General features: G+C 34.0%; 1 protein-coding gene across 1 annotated transcript; it reads right to left on the bottom strand.

The window, feature by feature from the left end:
• Positions 1 to 1,141: 1,141 nt before the first annotated feature.
• Positions 1,142 to 23,631, bottom strand: LOC130010248 (uncharacterized). Its single transcript, XM_056099754.1, has 10 exons — positions 23,569 to 23,631; positions 9,875 to 9,965; positions 8,505 to 8,752; positions 7,740 to 7,815; positions 6,733 to 6,909; positions 6,219 to 6,293; positions 5,382 to 5,560; positions 2,636 to 2,800; positions 1,761 to 1,890; positions 1,142 to 1,331 (listed from the first exon to the last, which is right to left on the bottom strand). Exons 2-10 carry the CDS (start codon positions 9,951 to 9,953, stop codon positions 1,282 to 1,284), a joined length of 1,179 nt encoding a protein of 392 aa, XP_055955729.1. The 5' UTR covers positions 9,954 to 9,965; positions 23,569 to 23,631; the 3' UTR covers positions 1,142 to 1,281.
• Positions 23,632 to 23,969: the final 338 nt, after the last annotated feature.

Below are 23,969 nucleotides of genomic sequence, written 5' to 3' on the forward strand. Positions count from 1 at the left end.
AGCAATGGCCAGAGGCGAATTTTTCGGTCCAATGCTTCAGGAATATGTTTGATGGCTGCTTTAGAAAAAGCTTTCCCACCCTGTTTCGAGATATAGGGATTGTTTCCTTGCATATATTTGGGTAAACCGGTAATGACGCGGAAAGCTTCTAGTTTGGCGCAATCGGTTACCGCCTGTTTCCCGTTACTGATATAGCTTGATAACCAGTTAAGACACAGATCGCCAATACTGCATCCTTTTAGCTTTTGAATCAGGCCTCTGTGATAAACTCGATCGAAGGCCTTAGAGATAAAAAAAACATAGCAGGACAAACTATGGCGACATCCTGGTATGTTTCAAGGGACAAACTGTGACGACATCCTGGTATGTTTCAAGACATTGATATACTGTTATGTGTTGTGGTCTGCATCCAGATTACAAGCAGTATAGGGTTTTGGACTGAAAGAAGATGCACAGATGTTTGAATGTTAAAGATGTTATAAAAATACTGAATGGGGCTTGACCGAATCGGCGTAGGCTGTGACGTCATTTTAATATTGGGTTTCCCTAATCCATGACACGTATTGCTTCCTGATCCTTCAACCTCAAAATCATGAATATTTACAGAGGGTAGATTAAGGGATCGGCCAACGGATGATCCTATCGACCAAAGCCCCACCTCGCTAATGATTTGTAAATGTAAACATATCCCAATTTCCTGGAGCATCGTTGTCACTTGATAAATGTTTTGTAAAGAGTTAGCACTAAGCCATATACTTGATTATCAGTAAAATTCACTGGATGACTCAATAATGATATTTACTGTGACATTCTACATTGTCCCTACAGAGCAATTATTCACCTTGTTGATACTGGGTAATTGGATTGCATTGAAGTAGGTCTTGGATTTGAATAATAGGGCGAGACTAATTCTTGTTTTAAAATACATTCAGCATCCTTACCGGGTTAGGGTAAGGGTTAGGCTTTACCGGGTCTTTTGTTTAAGGATGGGTACACGTGTAATCAAATCTTGTTTCAAGAAACTCCACTATTAAAAACTGATTATTTAATTTATAGGGTGGGTTGGGGATAATGATGTAGGGGTGTCTTATGCTTCAATTAAAGCGATTAATCGGAATGTATAGATTACACGTCAAATCAATTCTATTTAATTAAATTTTATTATGACTCAAAAGTAAACATGTACTTTACTCCGATTATACATCTATGTCGGGAAATTAACGCTATAGCTCCTAAATGGCTATTAGTTCCGTTCAGTATTAATATCTTGACCTCTGATATCTAGGATCTTGACAGACAGACTGGTTTGGTAGTGTTGGTATAATCAATATCTGAAGAGAAAGTAGAAAAACTATATTTAAGATAACATGTACCATACAGGAATGGATGAAAAATGAATTTAACATCATCTCCTGTATTTACGACCATATCAAATGTTTGTTTCAAAATAATTATGCACAAGTCGACTTGTTTACGAATTGTATTTTCATGTTTATTTACTGTATCAACAGCTGAACGAACGATCAATCGACGTAAAATGTTTAACGGTTAACGGACGACCGATTGTCACACCACAAAACAAATCAGATTGATATTTCTGAGAAAAATAAAAGAAATGGGGTTTCACGTCCTAATTGTCAACCAAATCAGAGAGGTGAAGGTATATAAAAATCAGAGAGGTGAAGGTATATAAAAATCAGAGAGGTGAAGGTATATAAAAATCAGAGAGGTGAAGGTATATAAAAATCGACTAATAATACCTGTTCCATTTGCCGGCAGTAATTTTTTAGGTAACACAGTAAAACAGGGACCATTACAATCATTACAACTTGCTGTTACTAGTTGTTCATTGTCCGAGAAAACAGCTTGTCCATAGCCATAGCTTAACATCTAAATAAAATATAAATATCAATGTGTAGCCTCTAGAGTAGTAAGTAGAAAAGTAGTGAACAACAGATCGACGATCGTAGACTTGATAACAATTGGGCATAGCTATATCAGTTATGATAAAACAAATCACTTACAATTCCTGTAGAAATTGGATAAAAGTCACAATTTCAGAGATCTGTTCCATACTGAGCTAACAAGAAACGATCAACGGAAGGGCGGACGTTGGTACAGATTGACGGTATATGTAAATGTGGACGTTTACAGATATTATCTTTAGTACGATAGAAAACTAGTTTACTTGTAATATAAAAAAAATAAAGTCTTGAGGTAGTGTCGATTTCTCTGCTCAGTAATAAAATATATGGAATAGTTACTGTTTCAGATGGAATTATCACTGTTTCAGATGGAATTATCACTGTTTCAGATGGAATTATCACTGTTTCAGCAATCATGTTTCTCTCAGTTAATTAATAGGGAATGGTCGGTCAATTCCCAAGGGCATATTTTGTTGTTAGAAAACCATTATCAAAGACTTCATCAAAATAAGTTATCTCTTTATGTGAAAAGCCACGCCTTCCACCGATGACGTAATGCTACGATATGGAGATTCAATAAGACAATATACTGTTATCGAACGATAGCAATGGCTGACCCCCCCTCCCATCTCTCTCTCTCTCTCTCTCTCTCTCTCTCTCTCTCTATCAAGGATGTTATATATATATATAATTATTAATACATCACTTACAAATGGTTTATGTTTAAGACCAGTACCACGCAGATCTACCTGGAATATACCAGGTTCCGGGATTAAACACCCGGGGTCACAGTTTTTACCAGCTCCATACATGCTTGGTCCATCACAGTCAGTAGTTGAAATGAAAGGCTCGACGGGCCCAAATACATACACGTTCTACAAATACAAACATATTAATAAACTGATTTTGTAACAGCTAAATCTAAATTAGGCGCGTAGAAGTGATTTTCGTTTCGTGTTGGTAAAGGGTATTTGTAGAGGGTGTTTGCGATGGGGTGTTGGTAAAAGGTGTTGTTGGTAGAGGGTGTTTGCGATGGGGATGTTGGTAAAAGGTGTTGATGTGGTGGGGTTGAAGCAGTCTGTTCTACATACACTGATCTAATACAGTGTTCATTTTTATGTAAATTAAGTTTTACGAAATTATAGGGGAATAACTTTCTTTATTATTTTATTTAGTGTCGTTTTATAGTTCAATGTGAGCAGCCATGTACTTTGCCAACAGCAAACGTGAGCAGGTTTTAACATTATAATGACAACGTAGATATGAGTGGCCAGAACAGTGCCCATAATTCACCTCGACAACCCCTATCGACCGATGCTGATACAAAAACACAAGGTATAAATCTTGGGATCGGTGCAAAAATAAAATATGTCTTCAATGAACAGTGACTTCCACACACCTAAACTGCCCACCCATGTGAATCATAGATACTCGTACTCATATGGCGGAAATTGAATCGCTCCAGTAGTCCTGTAGGAAATTACAAATGGAGTTGGAAATGGCTCGCCTCGCCTCGCCAAACGGATAAATGAACTAGAGAAGGAATTGAGATTGGCCAGGATCACAAGCCCAGAACCAAGCCGTAATAGTCAGGCTCCACTGAATTTCACTCCTAAACCACAGCAACCACTAGGACGACTAACCCCTACCCACCAAATTACTGATACTACACATAGTCCAGGTAAATTGCGTAAGATAAAAGATTTTATTTGGGTTGGGGCCGTGAAATGTTTGAAGACAAACAAATTGATATGGGAGGGGGGGGATTAAAAGTATTGGCATCCTCCTGGGTAGTCGAGACCTTGACATGTAGGGTTGGTGGTCAACTTTTATGCCCATGTTTAACGGGACAGTGAAATTTTTAGAAGCTAGACCCATAACAACTATTGTTACTGAGGCTTCCCAAAGTGTGGGAGTGGGGGGGGGGGTTCTATGATGGCGATTATTTTTATGTTAACTGGCGAATCGATCTACCCTTTATGACCAATCAACACATGAACACAAAAGAGGTAATCACAATAGTGCTTGCATTACTGCCTTAGGTTCCGTGCTTCTGCAACAAGAAAGTCATCATATACACAGAAAATATCAGTGCAAAAAGTTATATTAATAAGGGATCATCAAAAAACCCTCAAGTCATGCATTTCCTGCGACGATTATTCTGGACTCAAGTGACCCTCAACTTCACTTTGTGTGCTAGACATATTATAGGGAGTGCAAACCAATTAGCAGACGCTATTTCAAGAATGTGCGACCCTGTGATGTTTTCCATGGCCCTTTCTTTGCTCCCGATACACAGTAGTGGTCTGATCCCATTTTCAATTACCGAACTTGCTCATCATATGTCTCTTATATTTATACATTCTAGATGGTGCTCTCCGGTTCCAACAGAGACTTAATGCTATCATTACCATTAAGACAACTTACCGTACTCAATTGTCGTGTTATAGAAAGGTTTATGACAAGATAAACATTGCTTGTGTGTCTGAATCTACTGAAGTAGTTTTACAGAATATTGAAAGCTATCTTACAATTATAAAACATATTCATCATGTGTCTGGCTACCCAAATCCATTAACGGACAACTGGATTGTTGAACATTTATTGAAAGGGGTTAAGCGTGAACTTGGTGATGCACAGAATGGGGCTACCCCCATAGACCCTACCTTATTAACTAACATATATCTGTTTTTAAATATGGATATTATTTCCGATTCAAGTTTCTGGACAGCCTGTCTTATAGGGTTCTTTGGGCTCTTGCATCCAGGAAATTTTCTCACAAATGGCTGTTTGATTCAAGTTTCTACCTCGTTCCCCATTCTTATTGTCCCATACGGGTGAAGTCTTATCTTATGAAGTCTTCCTTCAGAGACTCCGTAATATTCTTAGCATGTTAGGGGTACAAGGCAAATTTTGTGGCCATTCATTTCGTAAGGGCGGGGCTACATGGTGTCAAAAAATTGGAGTATCAAGTACTATAATCCAAGATTTGGGTTTTTGGAAGAACGATGGGAGTATTAGTTGTTGTATGTACAAACTGTGATTTCATCATATAATACTTTATTGGTTATAAGGTTATTTGTAACTTGTATTTGGATAATGTGGAACTGTGGGAATTAAATACTTCTAAGCCCAGCTTATGTTCTTGTTATTTTATTATTAGGACGTAAAGTGAAGATTTAATCAATACCCTCGATATTATATTACTGTGAAGTTAAATACATCACAATCATATACATTCTAATACATCACAACCCTATAAAGTCAGAATTACAATCGTATAAAGTCAGAATTAGAGTCCTATACAGTCAGAATATCAATCGTATAAAGTCAGATACATTACAACCGGGTAAACGACTTTCGGAAAATCACTTAGCAAAGTTACTGTAACATTTTATAATTACAAAACGAACGTATAGATTAAATAGTTTAGAAAGAATCAGCGAACATACTTACTGTTTTGTATATGTATATGTTAATAACAGTGAAGTATCTGTAACCACATGTATACTGTTTTGGATGACAAGATGCTGAATAATTAGTTGAATAGTAACTGAACGTGGTGTTAGGTTGTAGAGGTACATGAGTCCAACTTGATGTTGAGACACATTGTACTATTATATCATGGTCAGTTCCTGGAATAACAACAGATGAGAGACACTGTACTATCATGTCATGGTCACTTCCTATCAAACAAAGACATTACATTGAATTTGGACAGCAGAGGAAATTGGGAACACAGGTATGACAGATTGTAATTTTTCTTTCTGCCATGTTCATAAGCATTTGGGTTTAAAATATGTCTGGATTGCTCCTATTGGACTGTCTAAATTACATTTCAAACGCAGCTGTAACTATTAATAAGGTTCTTAATACATCAAGATTTTTACAAGTTTAACTGATGAAAATTCGACAAAGTATTTTTGTCACGAAAAACGATAGACCTTAACAAAAACCAATTTCACTTGTTAAACCTAATTTTAAGTAAAATACAGCTCCCACAATTTTGGACGGTTTATGTATAAGATAAAGAAGTAATCACAATAAGATCTTTTCTCAATTAAATACAGATTTGAGGTGTACATTCGTTTTACGTAAGGTGACAATTAATACTTCAAACTTAAGTGTAAGGAAATTCATTGAATACAGCCCCCGGATATTGTACCCATAAAATATGATTTAAATTATAAAAAAAATATGAAATGAAATGAAATAAAATGGGGTTCAACGTCCAACTGTTCTGCACCGACTGGATTAATGAGGATCGCCTATTAATTATAAAAAGATACGAACCAGGATATTTGAATACATATTTCCCTTCTGAATATACGGGATTACATTGATTCAGTTCTGTACATTCTCTTAAAGCTGGAATAGAAGAGTCATAATTTACAAAATGGTTAATAATCACTATCTTACTATAATAATAAACAGATTTGCAATGGATACTCTATGATCAATTGACAGGTTCCGGAAAAGTGATCCGACAATAATATACCAGTAGACAGTCGTACGGCTCCCCAGAGCGATTTTGAGTTCTCTTAACAATTCCTTAACATTGTTTTACGAGCGGAAATCAATTCGAATCCGTATGTTCCTAGCCATAACTGATCAGCACGAGCTCAGATAATATTGGGATAAATTACGTTTATTTGTACGCTGATACCGACAAATATATGGACCAACTATCCTCGGACCTCGAAACGATAAACTGATTGTTTGCTCCTCTCTTTAACTTTATAACTCTGAAGGTACACGGGATCTTGACCTTCTTCAGGGATAGTACGGTTGAATCAGCGTCTCTCACCTTTACAGACTGGTTCCTGCCAAGTACCATTAGCTTTACATGTCCAGTCGACAGTAGGATAGTAGGACGGAGAACAGCTGTATGTAAGATTGGTGCCGTTACGCCACAGTCTAACAGACTGGTCAAATTCTGGTATTACATGTTCATCAGAATAAGGTGAGGCGGGGATAATACAACCTGAAAACATAAATGTTATTTTAGTACCCAAAGATTTTAGCGGTGACTCAGTGACTCGGGTAATTATAACTCGAGGTAATGGCACGTGTGTTCTGGGAGGTGTGGGTTGACGCTCTTCATTACAGGTAGTTTATTTTACCAATACGTGCAAGATGGTTTACAGTCAAAACTTATATAAAATGAGCTTTAACGTCCTGTTGTTTATAACGAATAACGGGCTAAGGGCTCTAGTTCGTGGTTCGTTATTCGTCAATATGAAACGCTCGTTATTCTGGTAGAAAGATAACTTGTTAGAATCTATCAGAATCTATCTCCCAAGACTTTGAAGTGTTATAAGCCAATTGAGCTCATAAAAAAACACACCCGGCTTATCCACTATAAAAAACGCCTTTATTATATTACTTTATTATATCCCATATCTGGTGAATAACGAACCACAAACTAAATCGTGATTCGTTATTAGTGAATAACGAAACAGGAACCACGAATCATAAGCTAACTTTACGTCGCTCCAAGTAGTGTTCAAACTTCGAAGGTACCTTTTCCTGTCTTATTTTTTATCTTTGGAGGGAGTCGCAGTGGCTTATAGTGAGATGACTCGTTAACCTGTGGATTCCATGTTCTATCCTTGCGTTGACCTAGAACGTTCATCGTGGCGCAAGACAGGGGGCCTGGCAAGGAACAACGTATAGTCGTTCGTATGGAACGAAAACCAAGATCGTCCGTGTTTATTAGTCCAGTCGAAGCAGAACAGTGAGACGTTCACCCGCATCTTAAAACATGAAATAAGCATTGGACGTTAATTGTGAATTATAATGCTTTAAGGTTACCTGAAATGGTAGCTTCACATCCTTCTCCATATTGGCCTGAAGGACAGGTACAATCTGAATCCTCACAACGAATAGTCTGTTAAGAAGAAAAGCCAATTTTAAGACTCACGAAAGATACAAAGTTGGAAATCATTGGAAAGTTTTAAAACTAACGAGAAAATACTTGATAAATGAAACTATTAAATTGCGTAAATGATTAATAATGTTTTAATTATTCCCAAATATCCAAACAAACTGAAATGGCCAAATTATTGTTATTAAATTAATTAAAGGAGCTAAATCTTGAACCCAATATTTTCCATAATATTCAAAATTAAAAACACGAATTAGAATTCAATATTGGTCAATTTCATCAACACTGATATTGGTGTCTTTCCGTGAAAATATAGGATCCTTAAATCCAATATCTAAGACACAATTGACATTTTATAATTAGTACACGAGTCGTGTACCCAATGTTTTTGTAATGAACAAATAAACCATATCCTACAATACAGTGTGGAAGTAATAAATGAAGGCTGATTCACGAACAACAAAACAATTATAAAAATAAAACATATCCTACAAGACAATATGAAAATAATAAATAAAGGCTTATTCACAAACGACAAAACAATTATAAAAATAAAACTTATAGAATAAACTAAGCCGGTCGAAACAACCATCGTTCAATTTGAACTGTTCGTGTATTTCAGCGCATTAATTGAATGTAATTAATACTGGGTCGAACTCAATCATTGATTCATTTTAATATAAACTACTAACCTGTGTGAAACAGGAACAACCAGTTGTATCACCAGACATAACACAATCTCCACCATCTTGATATAATTTACAGGATGAATCATGGGAACAATACAAATATCGTTCACACTCAGCTTTCTCTGTACAGACCAGAGCACAATTCATTTTCCGAGACGTATAAACGGTTTCGAGAACTCTACTTGGGTCATCGGTGTTATTTACAACACTAGATTTACTATATGAAGCATTTCGTTGATCGATACTTCGGGCTGGAAACGAAACCAGAAATAATAATTAGATAATCACCCACTGTTTATGATTGTTATTGTTTATTTGATATCGCTTAAATCATTAATAAAATAAACATGCGAATATTTAATACGAATGCCAGGGAATATTCAAGGCTGTCAGTGGACCGCACAAGAATACCGCTATATTGTATTGTTAACTTTACGTTATATATATAAGTTTTTGCGCCGCCCCGTCTTCAATAGCCCACTCGGAGCAAAACAGTAGGACGTTTAACCCTATGTCATTTCATAATAATGAATTATTGGGGAGAGCTTATACAGAGAAAACTTAATGAACGGTTCAACATAAACTTTAAACCTCAAGTACATATTCATCAGACATAAAGCCAAACATAAAACTTATAATATCCATATATATTAGACTTAAAATCGTGAATATAATTTATATAGCCTCAGTCACCCCAGAACCTCAAGTACATGTTCATCAGACTTAAAGTTTTGCATATAACTTATAATATCCATATATGTTAGACTTAAAGCCGTGAATATAATTTATAATATCCATGCATGTTATAGTCTCGGTCACCCCAGAACCTCTACGGAGGGTCTGGGAACGTTCTCAATATTTGATGAAAAATTCCATTGCCCATGCGTAACCGGGAGTTTGGTTTTTTATGTGGTTGATTATGCAGTATCTTTGCCCAAGTCAAGTAAGAGTTACACCCCTTCCCGCAATACACCCCACAATTCTCGCATTATTATAAACAAACATGAATCGTGACGACGAATTAGGATTAATTAAAAATAAGGCATAGATATGGCCCATGAAGAGAGAAATTTTACAATTAAAAAAATGAGAGTGCTGAATGCAATCAAATGGAATTTTCTGAAATGTCATGCTTAAATTAATTTCATGTGCGTCGCATCTTGTTTAAGGACTAGTTACCTCCCTTAGACTTTGTTTACGTTAAACTAAAAGAACGGATAATCTATGCAATGACCTATTATTCTCAAATGTTGACAACGCATCCAGACTAATATTCGTAGTATATTTTATCTGGATGATAGAGACTATGTATGTCAAACATAATACAGGGAATATATTTTATAAATTAAATATATAGATATAATTAAACTTACATATCTCCGAACGAACATAGCTCTGTAAAACAAATAATATGGCGACAAATAGCGCCGTGTGCTTGACCCAAAATGCCATCCCTGTTATAACCTGAATATGAAAGTAAAAAACAACAACATTTTTGGATAAACTTATTTCATATTTCCATATCACGAGAATTCAAAATTGCGTGCAGAGGTTGTTAGGGGTGGGGAGAAACCAGAAACCCAATAGAAAAGTCTTAAGAGTAGACAACATGACAGACCATAATCAGGTGTTCGTTCCTCTTATTAAAAACAAAATCAATATAAATACAATCATAGTCATGGTATTTAGACGGCTAATCTAAGTTTTGACCACCAGTGTATGTTACAGACACATGTATAACAGAACAACTTAATCTTATTATCCACAAAGATAATGTTATCGTTCAACAATTAATAAGCGGAATCTTCTAAATGTAAAGTTCAAGCGAGAATTTCATATTTCCTATGAAAGTCAAAACATAATTATTTCTATGTCTTTTGCTCAAAAGGTTGTCAACTTACTTACTAAGGTATCATCTTCACTCTTAAAAATCATTCACCCGGAAATAATAACACAGTTACCTTCCTTGTTTTTCTAACCCCCCCCCCCCATTGTATAGCTATCTTCAATCCTAAACATAGCCATTTTTTGAAAAAAAATTAAAAGGAAAGATCGTTAAGATCCCGAGTCAAAATTCCGACCATCGTAAAAATTTATGATCTGAGCATCCAACTAAATATATTCTGAAAGGTAATTAAATAAGTTTTCCAAATATTATTAGTAAAAGTTGGCACAATCATATTAAAGGGGCGCGCTCTCATCCTAAACATGGCCATTTTTAAAAAAAAATTTTTTTTTAAAGGGGAAGACCGTTAATATCCCGAGTCAAAATACGGATCATCGTACAAAATTGTGAGCATCCAATCAAATATAGTCTGAAAGGTAATTAAATAAGCTTTCCAAATATTATTAGTAAAAGTTGGCACAAACATATTAAACTAGCGCGCTTTCAACCTCAACATAGCCAATTTTTCAATATTCTAAATGTAACTGTTATAGTGTGTCTTTCTATATATTACTATTTAATTCTAGTCAAAATAGCAATTGACCAATGTCCGAATTGATATCTCTTTAATGTTTGTGGTCTTTTAACTGTTTGGGTTTATACTTAATGTAACGATATATATTACGTAATTATAGTTAACACGCGTTCTTGCTATGTCGATATCTTCTTCTGTATTTAAACATCTGTTTCCTATGTACAATTTAATATCTCTGATCAAATATTATTATATAATTATTTTAATCCGTAGCTTGTATATATGTTCTATATTCTACTGTAACGTTAGTCTGTTGACCGGCTCGCCCTAGCGATACCTATCTCGTTATTGTGATCGTTAGACAGTTTTGGACATTCGTTTATTAAAAGTATAATTTTAACTATTTATCTGAGGTTTTGTCGTTAGTGTTGGAATAAGCTACAACCCCCAGAAAACAGCACTTTGGCATAACGATAGAATGGTATTTTTTTCAAAGTTCAAATTCTGATCATCGAGCAAAATTCTGAGCATCCAGCTATGTATTTTCTGAAAGGTAATTAAATAAGCTAGCATTCTAAATATTATTACTATCAGTTGGCACAATCATATTAAATGGGAGCGCTCTCAACCTGAACACTGCCAATTTTTCAATATTCTAAAGAAAAAGACAGTTAATACTTAAAGGTTGCGAGCGCTCCCTTTTAAAATGACTGTGCTAACGTTTACTAATTTTGTACGATGATGTGAATTTGAACTTCGAAAAATACTGGTCAATCTTTACATTTAGAATATTGAAAATTGGCTATATTCAGGTTGAGAGCGCGCCCCTTTAATATGATTGTGCCAACTTTTACTAATAATATTTCGAAATCTTATTTAACAACCTTTCAGAATATGTTTTGTTAGATGCTCAGATTTTTGTACGATGGTCCGATTTTTGAATCGGGATATTAAAGGTCTTTCCCTGTAATTGTTTTTAATAAAAATGGCCATGTTTTGGATTAGAGCGCACCTATTTAATATGATTGTGCCAACATTTACTAATAATCTTTGGAACGCTGACTTAATTACCTTTTAGAATATATATAGTTGGATGCTCAGAATTTTGTCCCGTGATCCGAATTTGAACTTCGAAAAAAAATACTGGTCTATCTTTACATTTAAAATATTGAAAATTGGCTGTGTTCAGGTTGAGGGTGCGCCCCATTAATACAAATAAGCCAACTTTTCCTAATAATATTTGGAAAGCTTATTTAATTGCCTTTCAGAAAATTCGTACGATGATCCGAATTGCGATTCGAAATATTAACAGTCTTTCCCCTTAGAATATTAAAAAATTGGTTGGGTGAGGTTGAGAGTGCACCCCTTTAATATGATTGTGCCAACTTTTATTAATAATAATTTGTGGAAGGCTTGTTTAATTGCCTCTCCAAATATATTTAGTTGGAAGCTCAGAATTTTGTACGATGATCCAAATTTTGACTCGGAATATTAACTGTATTTCCCTTTAAGCTGCGTTCACACTAGGGGTTTAATCTGAATTGGATTCAGAATAAAGCCTTATCCCCGACTTTGGCGTCACACTCAATTCGACAAAAACCGAACTGAATCTGAATTAACGAATCCGTATATTTTTCCGAATTTAACCCGGAAAAATTATCCCGAATCGGGTTATTCGCAGTCATGATTTGACTGTGCCATGCTTGATTCAGATCTACAGTCTTACCGGAAACGATAACTTTGCGGGCATGTTGGGATGTAGCCTACATAGCTGCAGCCCTTCGTCACTGAAACAAATGCTGCGGTAACATAACCAGCTAACAATATGTTATCAGGCAACGACGCATACACCCTCAGCAGCTAAGTCCTCCGAGCAGTCAACAAGGGTTGTGGCATACTTTTCCTTTTGTCAGTAATGCAAACATTTACAACACACTAAATTCTGATTACGAGTTCTACCCTATACTAAATTTTAATATCATGGGCCATAACTCTGGCAGTAATTGTCGCAAATCGTTCAAAATCAATTGGGTTCTTTATCAATGACCATAAACACTGTGCATAAATATGATAGGCTATAACTCTGGCAGTAATTATCGTAAATCGTTCAAATTCAATTTGCTTCTTCATCAATGACCTTAAACACTGTGCATATATTTAAAGTCAATCAGATATTAACATTAGCCTCTTGCGCGTCAGGCTGGGGGCGACGAAAATATACGACTACATTTCAAATACAAAGATGGATGTGTTCAGATCACAGCGGCCCATTCACGGTCTTGTTCTTTGGGACAGGGCAGGTAAGCTTTTGTCGTCTCGAGTCTAGTCTCTACCATGTATTGCATATAGCTGGATGAAAATGGCAACAACATGTATTGATTTACATTATGTATGTTTAGTTATGAACTGGGAGCCACGATGGTCCAGTGAGTTAGAAGCTGGCTCGCTAGTCTTGGGGTCGGTGTTGACCGAAAAGGTTCAATGTGATATTCCGGCGTGGTTTTCCCATGTCAGTGTTGCAGGGCGGAGGGCAGCTGTCTAGTCGTCTGGGTGGGGCGAAAGACAGAGTTCGCGTGTACACATTGACGTGGACGTAAAAAATCCCTCGATAGTTGGAATTCGATAAAAGCGTGGGCCGTAGCGTCGCTGTCCTGGGAAAATGGTCTATGTCCGTCTTTATAAGCCCAGTCGGACCAGAACAGTAGGAAGTTTAACCCCATTTCATAACATTTCAATTATGAAATGTATCTTCGCTAGTACAGAGTCAACAGTAAAGTACATGTACATACGTGTTGAGGTTGATATATAGCAAACGCTACCAAAAGAGTAATCATCCTCATTCGCATTTGATTTTGGTGCCAACGAAATCGTGTCCGGTGTCTATAGATGGATGCTCAAAATTTTGTACGATGATCCGAATTTTGAATCGGGCTATTAACGGTCTTTCCCTTTATTGTTTTTAAAAATGGCCATGTTTTGAATTAGAGCGCACCTCTTTAATATTATTGTGCCAACTTTTACTAATAATATTTGGAAAGCTGACTTAATGACCTTTTCGAATATATATAGTTGGATGCTCAGAATTTTGTTCCGTGATCCGAATTTGAACTAAAAAAAATAATGGCCTATCTTTACATTTAAAATATTTAAAAAATGGCTATGTTCAGGTTGAGAGCTCGCCCCTTTAATGTAATTGTGCCAACCTTTACCTGGTCAAAATATTCGGACCATCCTACAAAATTCTGAGCATCCAATTAAATATAGGTCATTAAATAAAATGGTCAGTATTTTGAATCGGGATATTGGCCGTCTTTCACATTAAAATATTGAAAAATCATCGACGTTTAATATGAGAGTGCACCCCTTTAATATGAGAGTGCACCCCTTTAATATGATTGTGCCAACTTTTACTAATAATATTTTGAAAGCTTATATGTAGAATATATGTAGTTGGATACTGTAAAGGACTGTTTTAATCCGAATGAATCCAAGCCGGGAGATATTCTAGAGTTGGTGCTTTGATTTTGCTTTTAATTCAATATTAAATAATTAATATGAGTACATGTCAAACCGCGAGAGAGTAAAAGTTGGCACAGTCATATTAAGGAGAGGTGCTCTCATCCTAAACATGGCTATTTTTAAAATATTTTTAAAGGGAAAGACCATTATTATCCCTAGTCAAAATTCCGACCACCGTACAAAATTCTGAGCATCCAACTAAATATTTTCTAAAGCTTTCCAAATATTATTAATGAAAGTTGGCGTAATCATATTAAAGGGACCCGCTCTCAGCTTTCCGAATATTATTAGTAAAAGTTGGCACAATCATATTAAAGAGGTGCATATAAATATGCCATTTTACAAACAAATTAAGGAATAGACCTTTAATATCCCGAGTCAAAATTCGGACCATAGTACAAAATTCTGAGCATCCAACTAAATATAGGTTATTAAATAAACTTTCCAAATATGATTAGTAAAAGTTGGTTTGCACAATCATATTAAAGGGGGCGCTCTGAAATTTTAGAATATTGAAAAATTGGCAGTGTTCAGGTTGAGAGAGCACCCCTTTTATATGATTATGACTACTTTTACTAATAATTTTAGAAAGCTTATGTAACTACCTTTCAGAATATATATAGCTGGATGGTTACAATTTTGTGCGAGTCTATCTTTACATTTAGAATATAGAAAAATTGGCTAAGTTTTGGATAGCCATGTTTTGGATTAGAGCGAACCCTTTTATTATCCAACTTTTACTAATAATATCTGGAACGCTGACATAATCACGTTTTAGATTATATTAATTTGGATGCTCAGAATTTTGTACCGTGATAAGAATTTGAACTTCGAAAAAAATACTGGTCTCTCTTTACATTTAAAATATTGAAAATTGGCTCTATTCAGGTTCAGAGCGCTCGCCTTTAATATAATTCTGCCAACTTTTCCTAATAATGTTTGGAAAGCTTATTCAATTCCCTTACAGAATAGTTGGATCATCAGGGAAAGACCGTTAATATCCCGAGTTAAAATACGGATCATCGTACAAAATTCTGAGCATTCAATCAAATATATTCTGAAAGTTATTAAATAAGCCTTCCAAATATTATTAGTAAAAGTTGGCACAAATATATTAAACGAGCGCGCTTTCAACCTGAACATAGTCATATCTAAATGCAAAGATAGACCGGTGTTTTTTTTTTCAAAGTTCAATTTCTGAGCATCCAACTATATATATTCTGAAAGGTAATCAAATAAGCTAGCCTTCTAAATATTATTAGTACAAGTTGGCACAATCATATTAAAGGCGTGCGCTATCAACCTGAACACTGTAAAGTTTTCAATATTCTAAAGGGAAACACTGTCGAAATTCGTATCATCCTACAAAATTCTGATGATCCAACTAAATATATTCTGAAAGGGAATTTAATAAGCCTTCCAAATATTATTAGTAAAAGTTGGCACAATCATATTCAAGAGGGGTGCTCTCATCCTAAACATGGCCGAGTCAAAATTCCGACCACCGTACAAAATTCCGAGCATTCAACTAAATAATATATTCTGAAAGGTAATTAAATAAGCATTCCAAATATTATTAGTAAACGTTGGTTCAATCATAGTAATCAGCTTTCCGAATATTATTAGTAAAAGTTGGCACAGTCATATTAAAGAGGTGCGCTGTCATCCTAAACATGCCTTTTTAAAAAAAAAATAAGGAAAAGACCGCTAATATCCCGAGTCACAATTCGGACCATCGTACAAATTTCTGAGCATCCAACTAAATATATTCTGAAAGGTTATTAAATAAACTTTCAAAATCTGATTAGTTAAAGTTGGTTGGCACAATCATATTAAAGGTGACTGGGGGCTCTCAACCTTTAGAATATTGCAAAATATGATTGCCAAATTTAACTAATAATTTTTAGAAAGCTTACTTTTCAAAATATGTATAGCTGGATGCTCAGAATTTTGTGCGAGTCTCTCTTTACATTTAGAATATAGAAAAATTGGCAATGTTTAGAATGAGAGCGCACCTCTTTAATATGATTGTGCCAACTTTTACTAATAATATTTGGAACACCTATTTAATAAGCTTTCAGAATATATATAGCTGGATGCTCAGAATTTTGTACGATGAAAAAATAATGGTTTATCTTTACATTTAGAATATTGAAAAATTGGCTATATTCAGGTTGAAAGTGCGGCACTTTTATATGATTGTGCCAATTTTTACTAATAATATTTGGAGCGCCTTTTTAATAACCTTTCAGAATATATATAGCTGGATGCTCAGAATATTGTACGATGATCCGAATTTGAACTTCGAAAAAAATACTGGCCTATCTTTACATTCAGAAAAGTGAAAAAATGACTGAGTTCAGTTACATAGCGCGCACCTTTAATATGATGGTGCCAACTTGTACATATAATATTTAGAAAGCTTATTGAATTACCCATCAGAATATATTTTGTTGGTTGCTCAGAATTTAAAACGATGATCCGAATTTTGAACCGGTATACTAAATTAACTTTAAATTAAAAAAAAAATGGCAATGTTTTGGATTAGAGCACACCTCTTTAATATGATTGTGCCAACTTTTACTAATAATATTTGGAACGCTGACTTAATTACCTTTTAGAATATATATAGTTGGATGCTCAGAATTTTGTACCGTGATCCGAATTTGAACTTCGAAAGAAATACTGGTCTATCCTTACATTTAAAATATTGAAAATTGGCTATATTCAGGATGAGGGCGTGCCCCTTTAATATAATAGTGCCAACTTTTCCTAATAATATTTGGAAAGCATATACAATTCCCTTTCAGAATATATTGAGTTGGATCATCAGAATTTTGTAGGATAATCCGAATTTAGACACGGAATATTAACCTCTCTTTCCCTTTGGAATATTGAAAATTTGGCAGTGTTATTAGTAAAAGTTGGCACAGTCATATTAACGAGGGATGCTGTCAACCTAAACATGGCCATTTTAAAAATATTTTTAAATAGAAAGACCGTTAATGTCTCGAGTCAATATTCCGACCACCTTACAAACTTCTGAGCACCAAACTAAGTATATTCTGAAGGGCACCAAACTGAGTATATTCTAAAAGGTAATTAAACAAACTTTCCAAATATTATTAGTAAACGTTGGTACAATCATATTAAAGGGGCGCCCTCTCAGCTTTCCGAATATTGTTAGTAAAAGTTGGCACAATCATATTAAAGAGGTGCGCTCTCATTTTAAACATGACATTTTTTTTTTAAAAAAAGGAAAAGACCGTTATTATCCCGAGTCAAAATTCGGACCATCGTACACAATTCTGAGCATCCAACCAAATATAGGTTATTAAATAAAATCGTCCGTATTTTGAATCGGGATATTAACGATCTTTCCCATTAATTTTTTTTTTTAAAAAAATGGTCATATTTTGGATTAGAGCGTATATTTTTAATATGATTGTGCCAACTTTTACTAATAATATTTGGAAAGCTTAATAAATTATCTTTCAGAATATATTTAGTTGGGTGCTCAGAATTTTGTACGATGGTCCGAATTATGACTCAGAATATTAACGGGCTTTCACATTAAAATATTGAAAAATTATTGACGTTTAGGATGAGAGTGCACCCCTTTAATATGATTGTGCCAACGTTTAATAATAATATTTTGAAAGCTTATTTTATTACCTTTTAGAATATATGTAGTTGGATGCGATAAAGGACTGTTTAAATCCGAAAGAATCCAAGCCGGGAGATATTTTAGAGTTGGTGCTTTGATTTTGCTTTTAATTCAATATTAAATAAGTAATCTGAGTACATGTCAAACTGTGAGATAGTAGAAGTTGGCACAGTCATATTAAAGAGAGGTGCTCTAATTCCAAATATGGCCATTTTTTAAAAAAATTTAAAGTGAAAGACCATTAATATCTCTAGTCAAAATTCCGACCACCATACAAAATTCTGAGCATCCAACTAAATATCTTCTGAAAGGTAATTAGATAAGCTTTCCAAATATTATTAGTAAAAGTTGGTACAATCATATTAAAGGGGCCCGCTCTCAGCTTTTCGAATATTATTAGTAAAAGTTGTCACAATCATATTAAAGAGGTGCGCTCTCATCCTAAACATGCCATTTAAAAAAAAAAATAAGGGAAAGACCGTTAATATTAAAGGGGAGCGCTCTCAACTTTTAGAATATTGAAAAATTGGCAGTGTTGTGGTTGAGAGTGCACCCCTTTAATATGATTGTCACTACTTTTACTAATAATTTTTAGAAGGTTTATGTAATTACCTTTCAGAATATGTATAGCTAGATGCTCAGAATTTTGTAAGATGATCCGAATTTTGTATCGGAATATTAACAGTCTTTCTGTTTGGAACATTGAAAAGTTTACAATTTCCAGGTTGAGAAAGCACCCTTTAATATGATTGTGCCAACTTTTACTAATAATAATTAGAATATAGAAAAATTGGCTATGTTGAAGTTGAGAGTGCGCCCCTTTAAAATGATTGTGCCAACGTTTCTAATAATATCTGAAACGCTGACTTAATTAGGTTTTAGAATATATTTAGTTGGATGCTCAGAATTTTGTACAATGATAAGATTTTGAACTTCGAAAAAAATACTAGACTATCCTTAAATTTAAAATATTGAATATTGGCTATTTTCAGGTTGAGGGCGCGCCCCTTTATTATAATTGTGCCAACTTTTCCTAAAATTGTTTGGAAAGCTTATTTAATTCCCTTTCAGAATATATATAGTTGGATCATCAGATTTTTGTACGGAATATTAACTGTCTTTCCTTTAAGAATATTGAAATATTGGTTGCTTGCGGTTGAGAGTGCTCCCCTTTAATATGACTGTGCCAACTTTTACTAATAATATTTGGAACGCCTGCTAAATTAACTTTCAGTATATATTTAGTTGGATCATCAGAATTTTGTACGATGTTCCGAATTGTGACACGAAATATTAACTGTCTTTCCCTTTAGAATATTGAAACATTAGCAGTGTTTTGGTTGAGAGCGTACCCCTTTAATATAATTGTGCCAACTTTTACTAATATTTTTTAGAAAGCTTATTTAATTACCTTTCAGAATATATATAGCTGGATGGTTACAATTTTGTACCATGATCTGCATTTGAACTTCGAAAAACATACTGGTCTATCTTTACATTTAGAATATTGAAAAATTGATCATCGTGCAAAATTCTGAGCATGCAAATATATACATTCTGAAAGGTAATCGAATAAGCTAGCTTTCTTAATATTATTAGTACAAGTTGGCACAATCACATTCAACCTGAACTCTGTAAAGTTTTGAATATTCTAAAGGGAAACACTATTAATTTTCCGAGTCAAAATTCGGATCATCGTCCAAATTCTGAGTGTCCAACTAAGAATATTCTGAAAGGCAATTAAATAAGCTTTCCAAAAACTATCAGTAAAAGTTTGCTCAATAATATTAAATGGGAGCGCTCTCAACCTGAACAGTGCCAAATTTTCAATATTCCAAAGGGAAAGATATGTTAATATTCCGTGTCGATATTCGGATCATCCTACAAAATTCTGATGATCCAACTAAATATATTCTGAAAGGGAATGTAATAAGCCTTCCAAATATTATTAGTAAAAGTTGGCACACAGTCATATTAAAGAGGGATGCTCTGATCCTAAACATGGCCATTTTTGAAATATTTTTAAAGGGAAAGACCGTTAATATCCAGTGTCAAAATTCCGACCACCTTACAAAATTCTGAGCATCCAACTAAATATATTCTGAAAGGTAATTAAATAAGCTTTCAAATATTATTAGTAAAATTGTACAATCATTTTAAACAGGCGCACTCTCAGCTTTCCGAATATTATTAGTAAAAGTTGGCACATTCATATTAAAGAGGTGCATATAGACATGCCATTTTTACAAAAAAAGTAAGGAAAAAACCGTTAATATCCCGAGTCAAAATTCGGACCATAGTACAAAATTCTGAGCATGGAACTAAATATAGGTCATTATATAAACTTTCCAAATATGATTTGTAAAAGTTGGTTTGCACAATCATATTAAAGGGGAGTGCTCTCAACCTTTAGAATATTGAAAAATATGATTCAGCCAACTTTTACTAATAATATTCAGAAAGCTTATTCAATTACCTTTCAGAATATATTTGATTGGATGCTCAGAATTTTGTACGATGATCCGTATTTTGAATCGGGATATTAACGATCTTTCCCTTTATTTTTATTTTAATAAATGGCCCTGAGCGCATCTCTTTAATATGATTGTACCAACTTTTACTAATAATATTCGGAAAGCTGAGAGTGCGCCTGTTTAAAATGATTGTACAATTTTACTAATAATATTTGAAAGCTTATTTAATTACCTTTCAGAATATATTTAGTTGGATGCTCAGAATTTTGTACGATAATTTTGTACGATGATCCGTATTTTGAATCGGGATATTAACGATCTTTCCCTTTATTTTTATTTTAATAAATGGCCCTGAGCGCATCTCTTTAATATGATTGTACCAACTTTTACTAATAATATTTGGAAAGATGACTTAATTATCTTATAGAATATAATTATATAGTTAAATGCTCAGAATTTTGTACCGTGATAAGAATTTGAACTTCAAAAAAACTACTGATCTATCTTTACATTTAAAATATTGAAAATTGGCTCTATTCAGGTTGAGGGCGCGCCCATTTAATATTATTGAGCCAACTTTTCCTAATAATATTTGGAAAGCATATTAAATTCCCTTTCAGAATATATTTAGTTGGATCATCAGAATTTTGTACGAGGATCCGAATTGCGATAGGGAATATTAACTGCCTTTCCCTTTAGAACATTGAAAAATTGGTTGGTTGAGATTGAGAGCGCTCCCCTTTAATATGATTGTGCCAACCAACTTTTAGTAATGTTTTTTGGAAAGTTTATTTAATAACCTATATTTAGTTGGATGGTCAGAATTTTTGACGATAGTCCGAATTTTGACTCGGGATATTAACGGTCTTTTCTTTATTTTTTTATTAAAAATGGCATGTTTAGGATGAGAGCGCAACTCTTTGATTGTGCGAACTTTTACTAATAATGTTTGGAAGCTTAGAGCGCGCCCCTTTAATATATGATTGAACCAACTTTTACTTATAATATTTGGAAATCTTATTTAATTACCTTTCAGAATATATTTAGTTGGATGCTCAGAATTTTGTACGATGGTCGTAATTTTGACTCGGGATATTAACGGTCTTTTCCTTTAAAAATATTTAAAAAATGGCTATGTTTGGGATGAAAGCACACCTCCTTAACATGACTGTGCCAACTTTTACTAATAATAAGTTCCCTTTCAGAATATATTTAGTTGGATCATCAGAATTTTGTACGATGGTCCGAAAATCGACACGAAGTATTAATTGTCTTTCCCTTTAGAATATTCAAAAATTGTCAGTGTTCAGTTTGAGAGCGCACCCCTTTAATATGATTTTGACAACTTTTCCTAATAATATGTGGAAAGCTTATTTAATTGCCTTTCAGAATATTCTTAGTTGGGCATCAGAATTTTGTACGATGATCCGAATTGCGATTCGAAATATTCCCTTTAGAATATTGAAAAATTGGTTGGTTGAGGTTGAGAGTGGACACCTGGAATATGATTGTGCCAAATTTTACTAATAATTTGTGGAAAGCTTGTTTAATTGCCTCTCCGAATATTCTTAGTTAGATGCTCAGAATTTTGTACGATGATCCAAATTTTAATTCGGAATATTGAAAATAATAATATTTAAAAAGCTTATTCAATTACCGTTCAGAATATATATAGCTGCATGCTCAAAATGTTGTGCGATGATCCGAATTTTGAATAGGGATATCAAGAGTCGTTCCCTTTAATTTTTGTTTTTTAAAGAATGGCCATGTTTTGGATTAGAGTGTACCTCTTTAATATGATTGTACGAACTTTTACTAATAATGTTTGGAAAGCTGACTTAATTACCTTTTAGAATATATATAGTTGGATGCTTAGAATTTTATACCGTGATCGGAATTTGAACTTTGAAAAAAATAATGGTCTATCTTTACATTTAGAATATTGAAAAATTGGCTATGTTCAGGTTGAGAGTGCCCCCCTTTAATATGATTGTGCCAATTTTTAATGATAATTTTTGGAACGCCTATTTAATAGCCCTTCAGAATATATATAGCTGAATGTTCAGAATTTTGTACGATGGTCTGAATTTGAACTTCGAAAAAAATACTGGTCTATCTTTACATTTAGAAAAAGGTTGAGAGCGCCCCCCTTTAATATAATTGTGCCAACCAACGTTTACTAATAATATTTGGAAAGCTTATTTAATAACTCTTCAGAATATATTTTGTTGGATGCTCAGAATTTTGTAGGATGGTCCGATTTTTAAATCAGGATATTAACGATCTTTCCCTGTAAATTTAAAAAAAAAAATGGCCATGTTTTTGATTAGAGCGAACCTCTTTAATATGATTGTGCCAACTTTTACTAATAATATTTGGAAAGCTTATTGAATTCCTGTTCAGAATATATTTAGCTGGATACTCAGAAATTTGTACGATCGTCCGATTTTTGACTCAGAATATTAACCGTCTTTCACATTAAAATATTGACAAATTATCGACGTTTAGGATGAGAGTGCACCCCTTTAATATGAATTTGCCAACTTTTATTAATTATATTTTGTAAGCTTATTTTTTTACCGTCTAGAATATATGTAATTAGATGTTAAGGACTGTTTTAATCCGAAAGAATCCAAGCCGGGAGATATTCTAGAGTTGATATTTTGATTTTTTTTTTTTTTCAATATTGAATAATTAATCTGAGTACATGTCAACCCGTGAGATATTTGTTATTTTCCAATAAATGAAAATCACGCATCGTTACTAAAACTAGTTAGTATCCAAATATTGATATCTGTATTCTAGTTTTACTAAATGTAGTTGATATCGATTTGACAACTACATTCCAAGAAATCAATGTACAACTGATGATCAGGGAGCAGGTTTTTACATAGGCTAAGCCTGTCCCACAATCCTTAATAAAATATTTTTTTATAAAAAACAAAAACTTTATGAACATCTTTAAGTATACTGTAAGTATTACTCACCTACATGTTACAGGCAACTTTACAAATCTTTCCCAATAAATTATCCAAACTTACTGATCAATTCTTGTCAAGTTATTGCCAGCTAGTAGAATTCTGCTCTTTTAAAGCATCACAGACGCCCACCTCGACAATTGATATGCTAATTCATATTTATAAACCAGCGAATGATATACATCTTATTATTGACAACGCCATATTTGAGGTTAGGGGTCAGATAATACAGCACACGATTGGCTTACCAATGGGAATTGATCCCGCCCCATTGATGGCTTATACACAGCGGGATTTCACTGTATACACAAAGAAAAAAAGTTAAGCACCTTATGTGTTTTTTACATTGACTTGTCTTCTGAGGTATGGCGTTGAAACTCTGATAATAAAACCTCGGAAAAACAAATGTA

Source organism: Patella vulgata, chromosome 3 (assembly GCF_932274485.2).
Source record: "Patella vulgata chromosome 3, xgPatVulg1.2, whole genome shotgun sequence".
Lineage (NCBI taxonomy): Eukaryota > Metazoa > Mollusca > Gastropoda > Patellidae > Patella > Patella vulgata.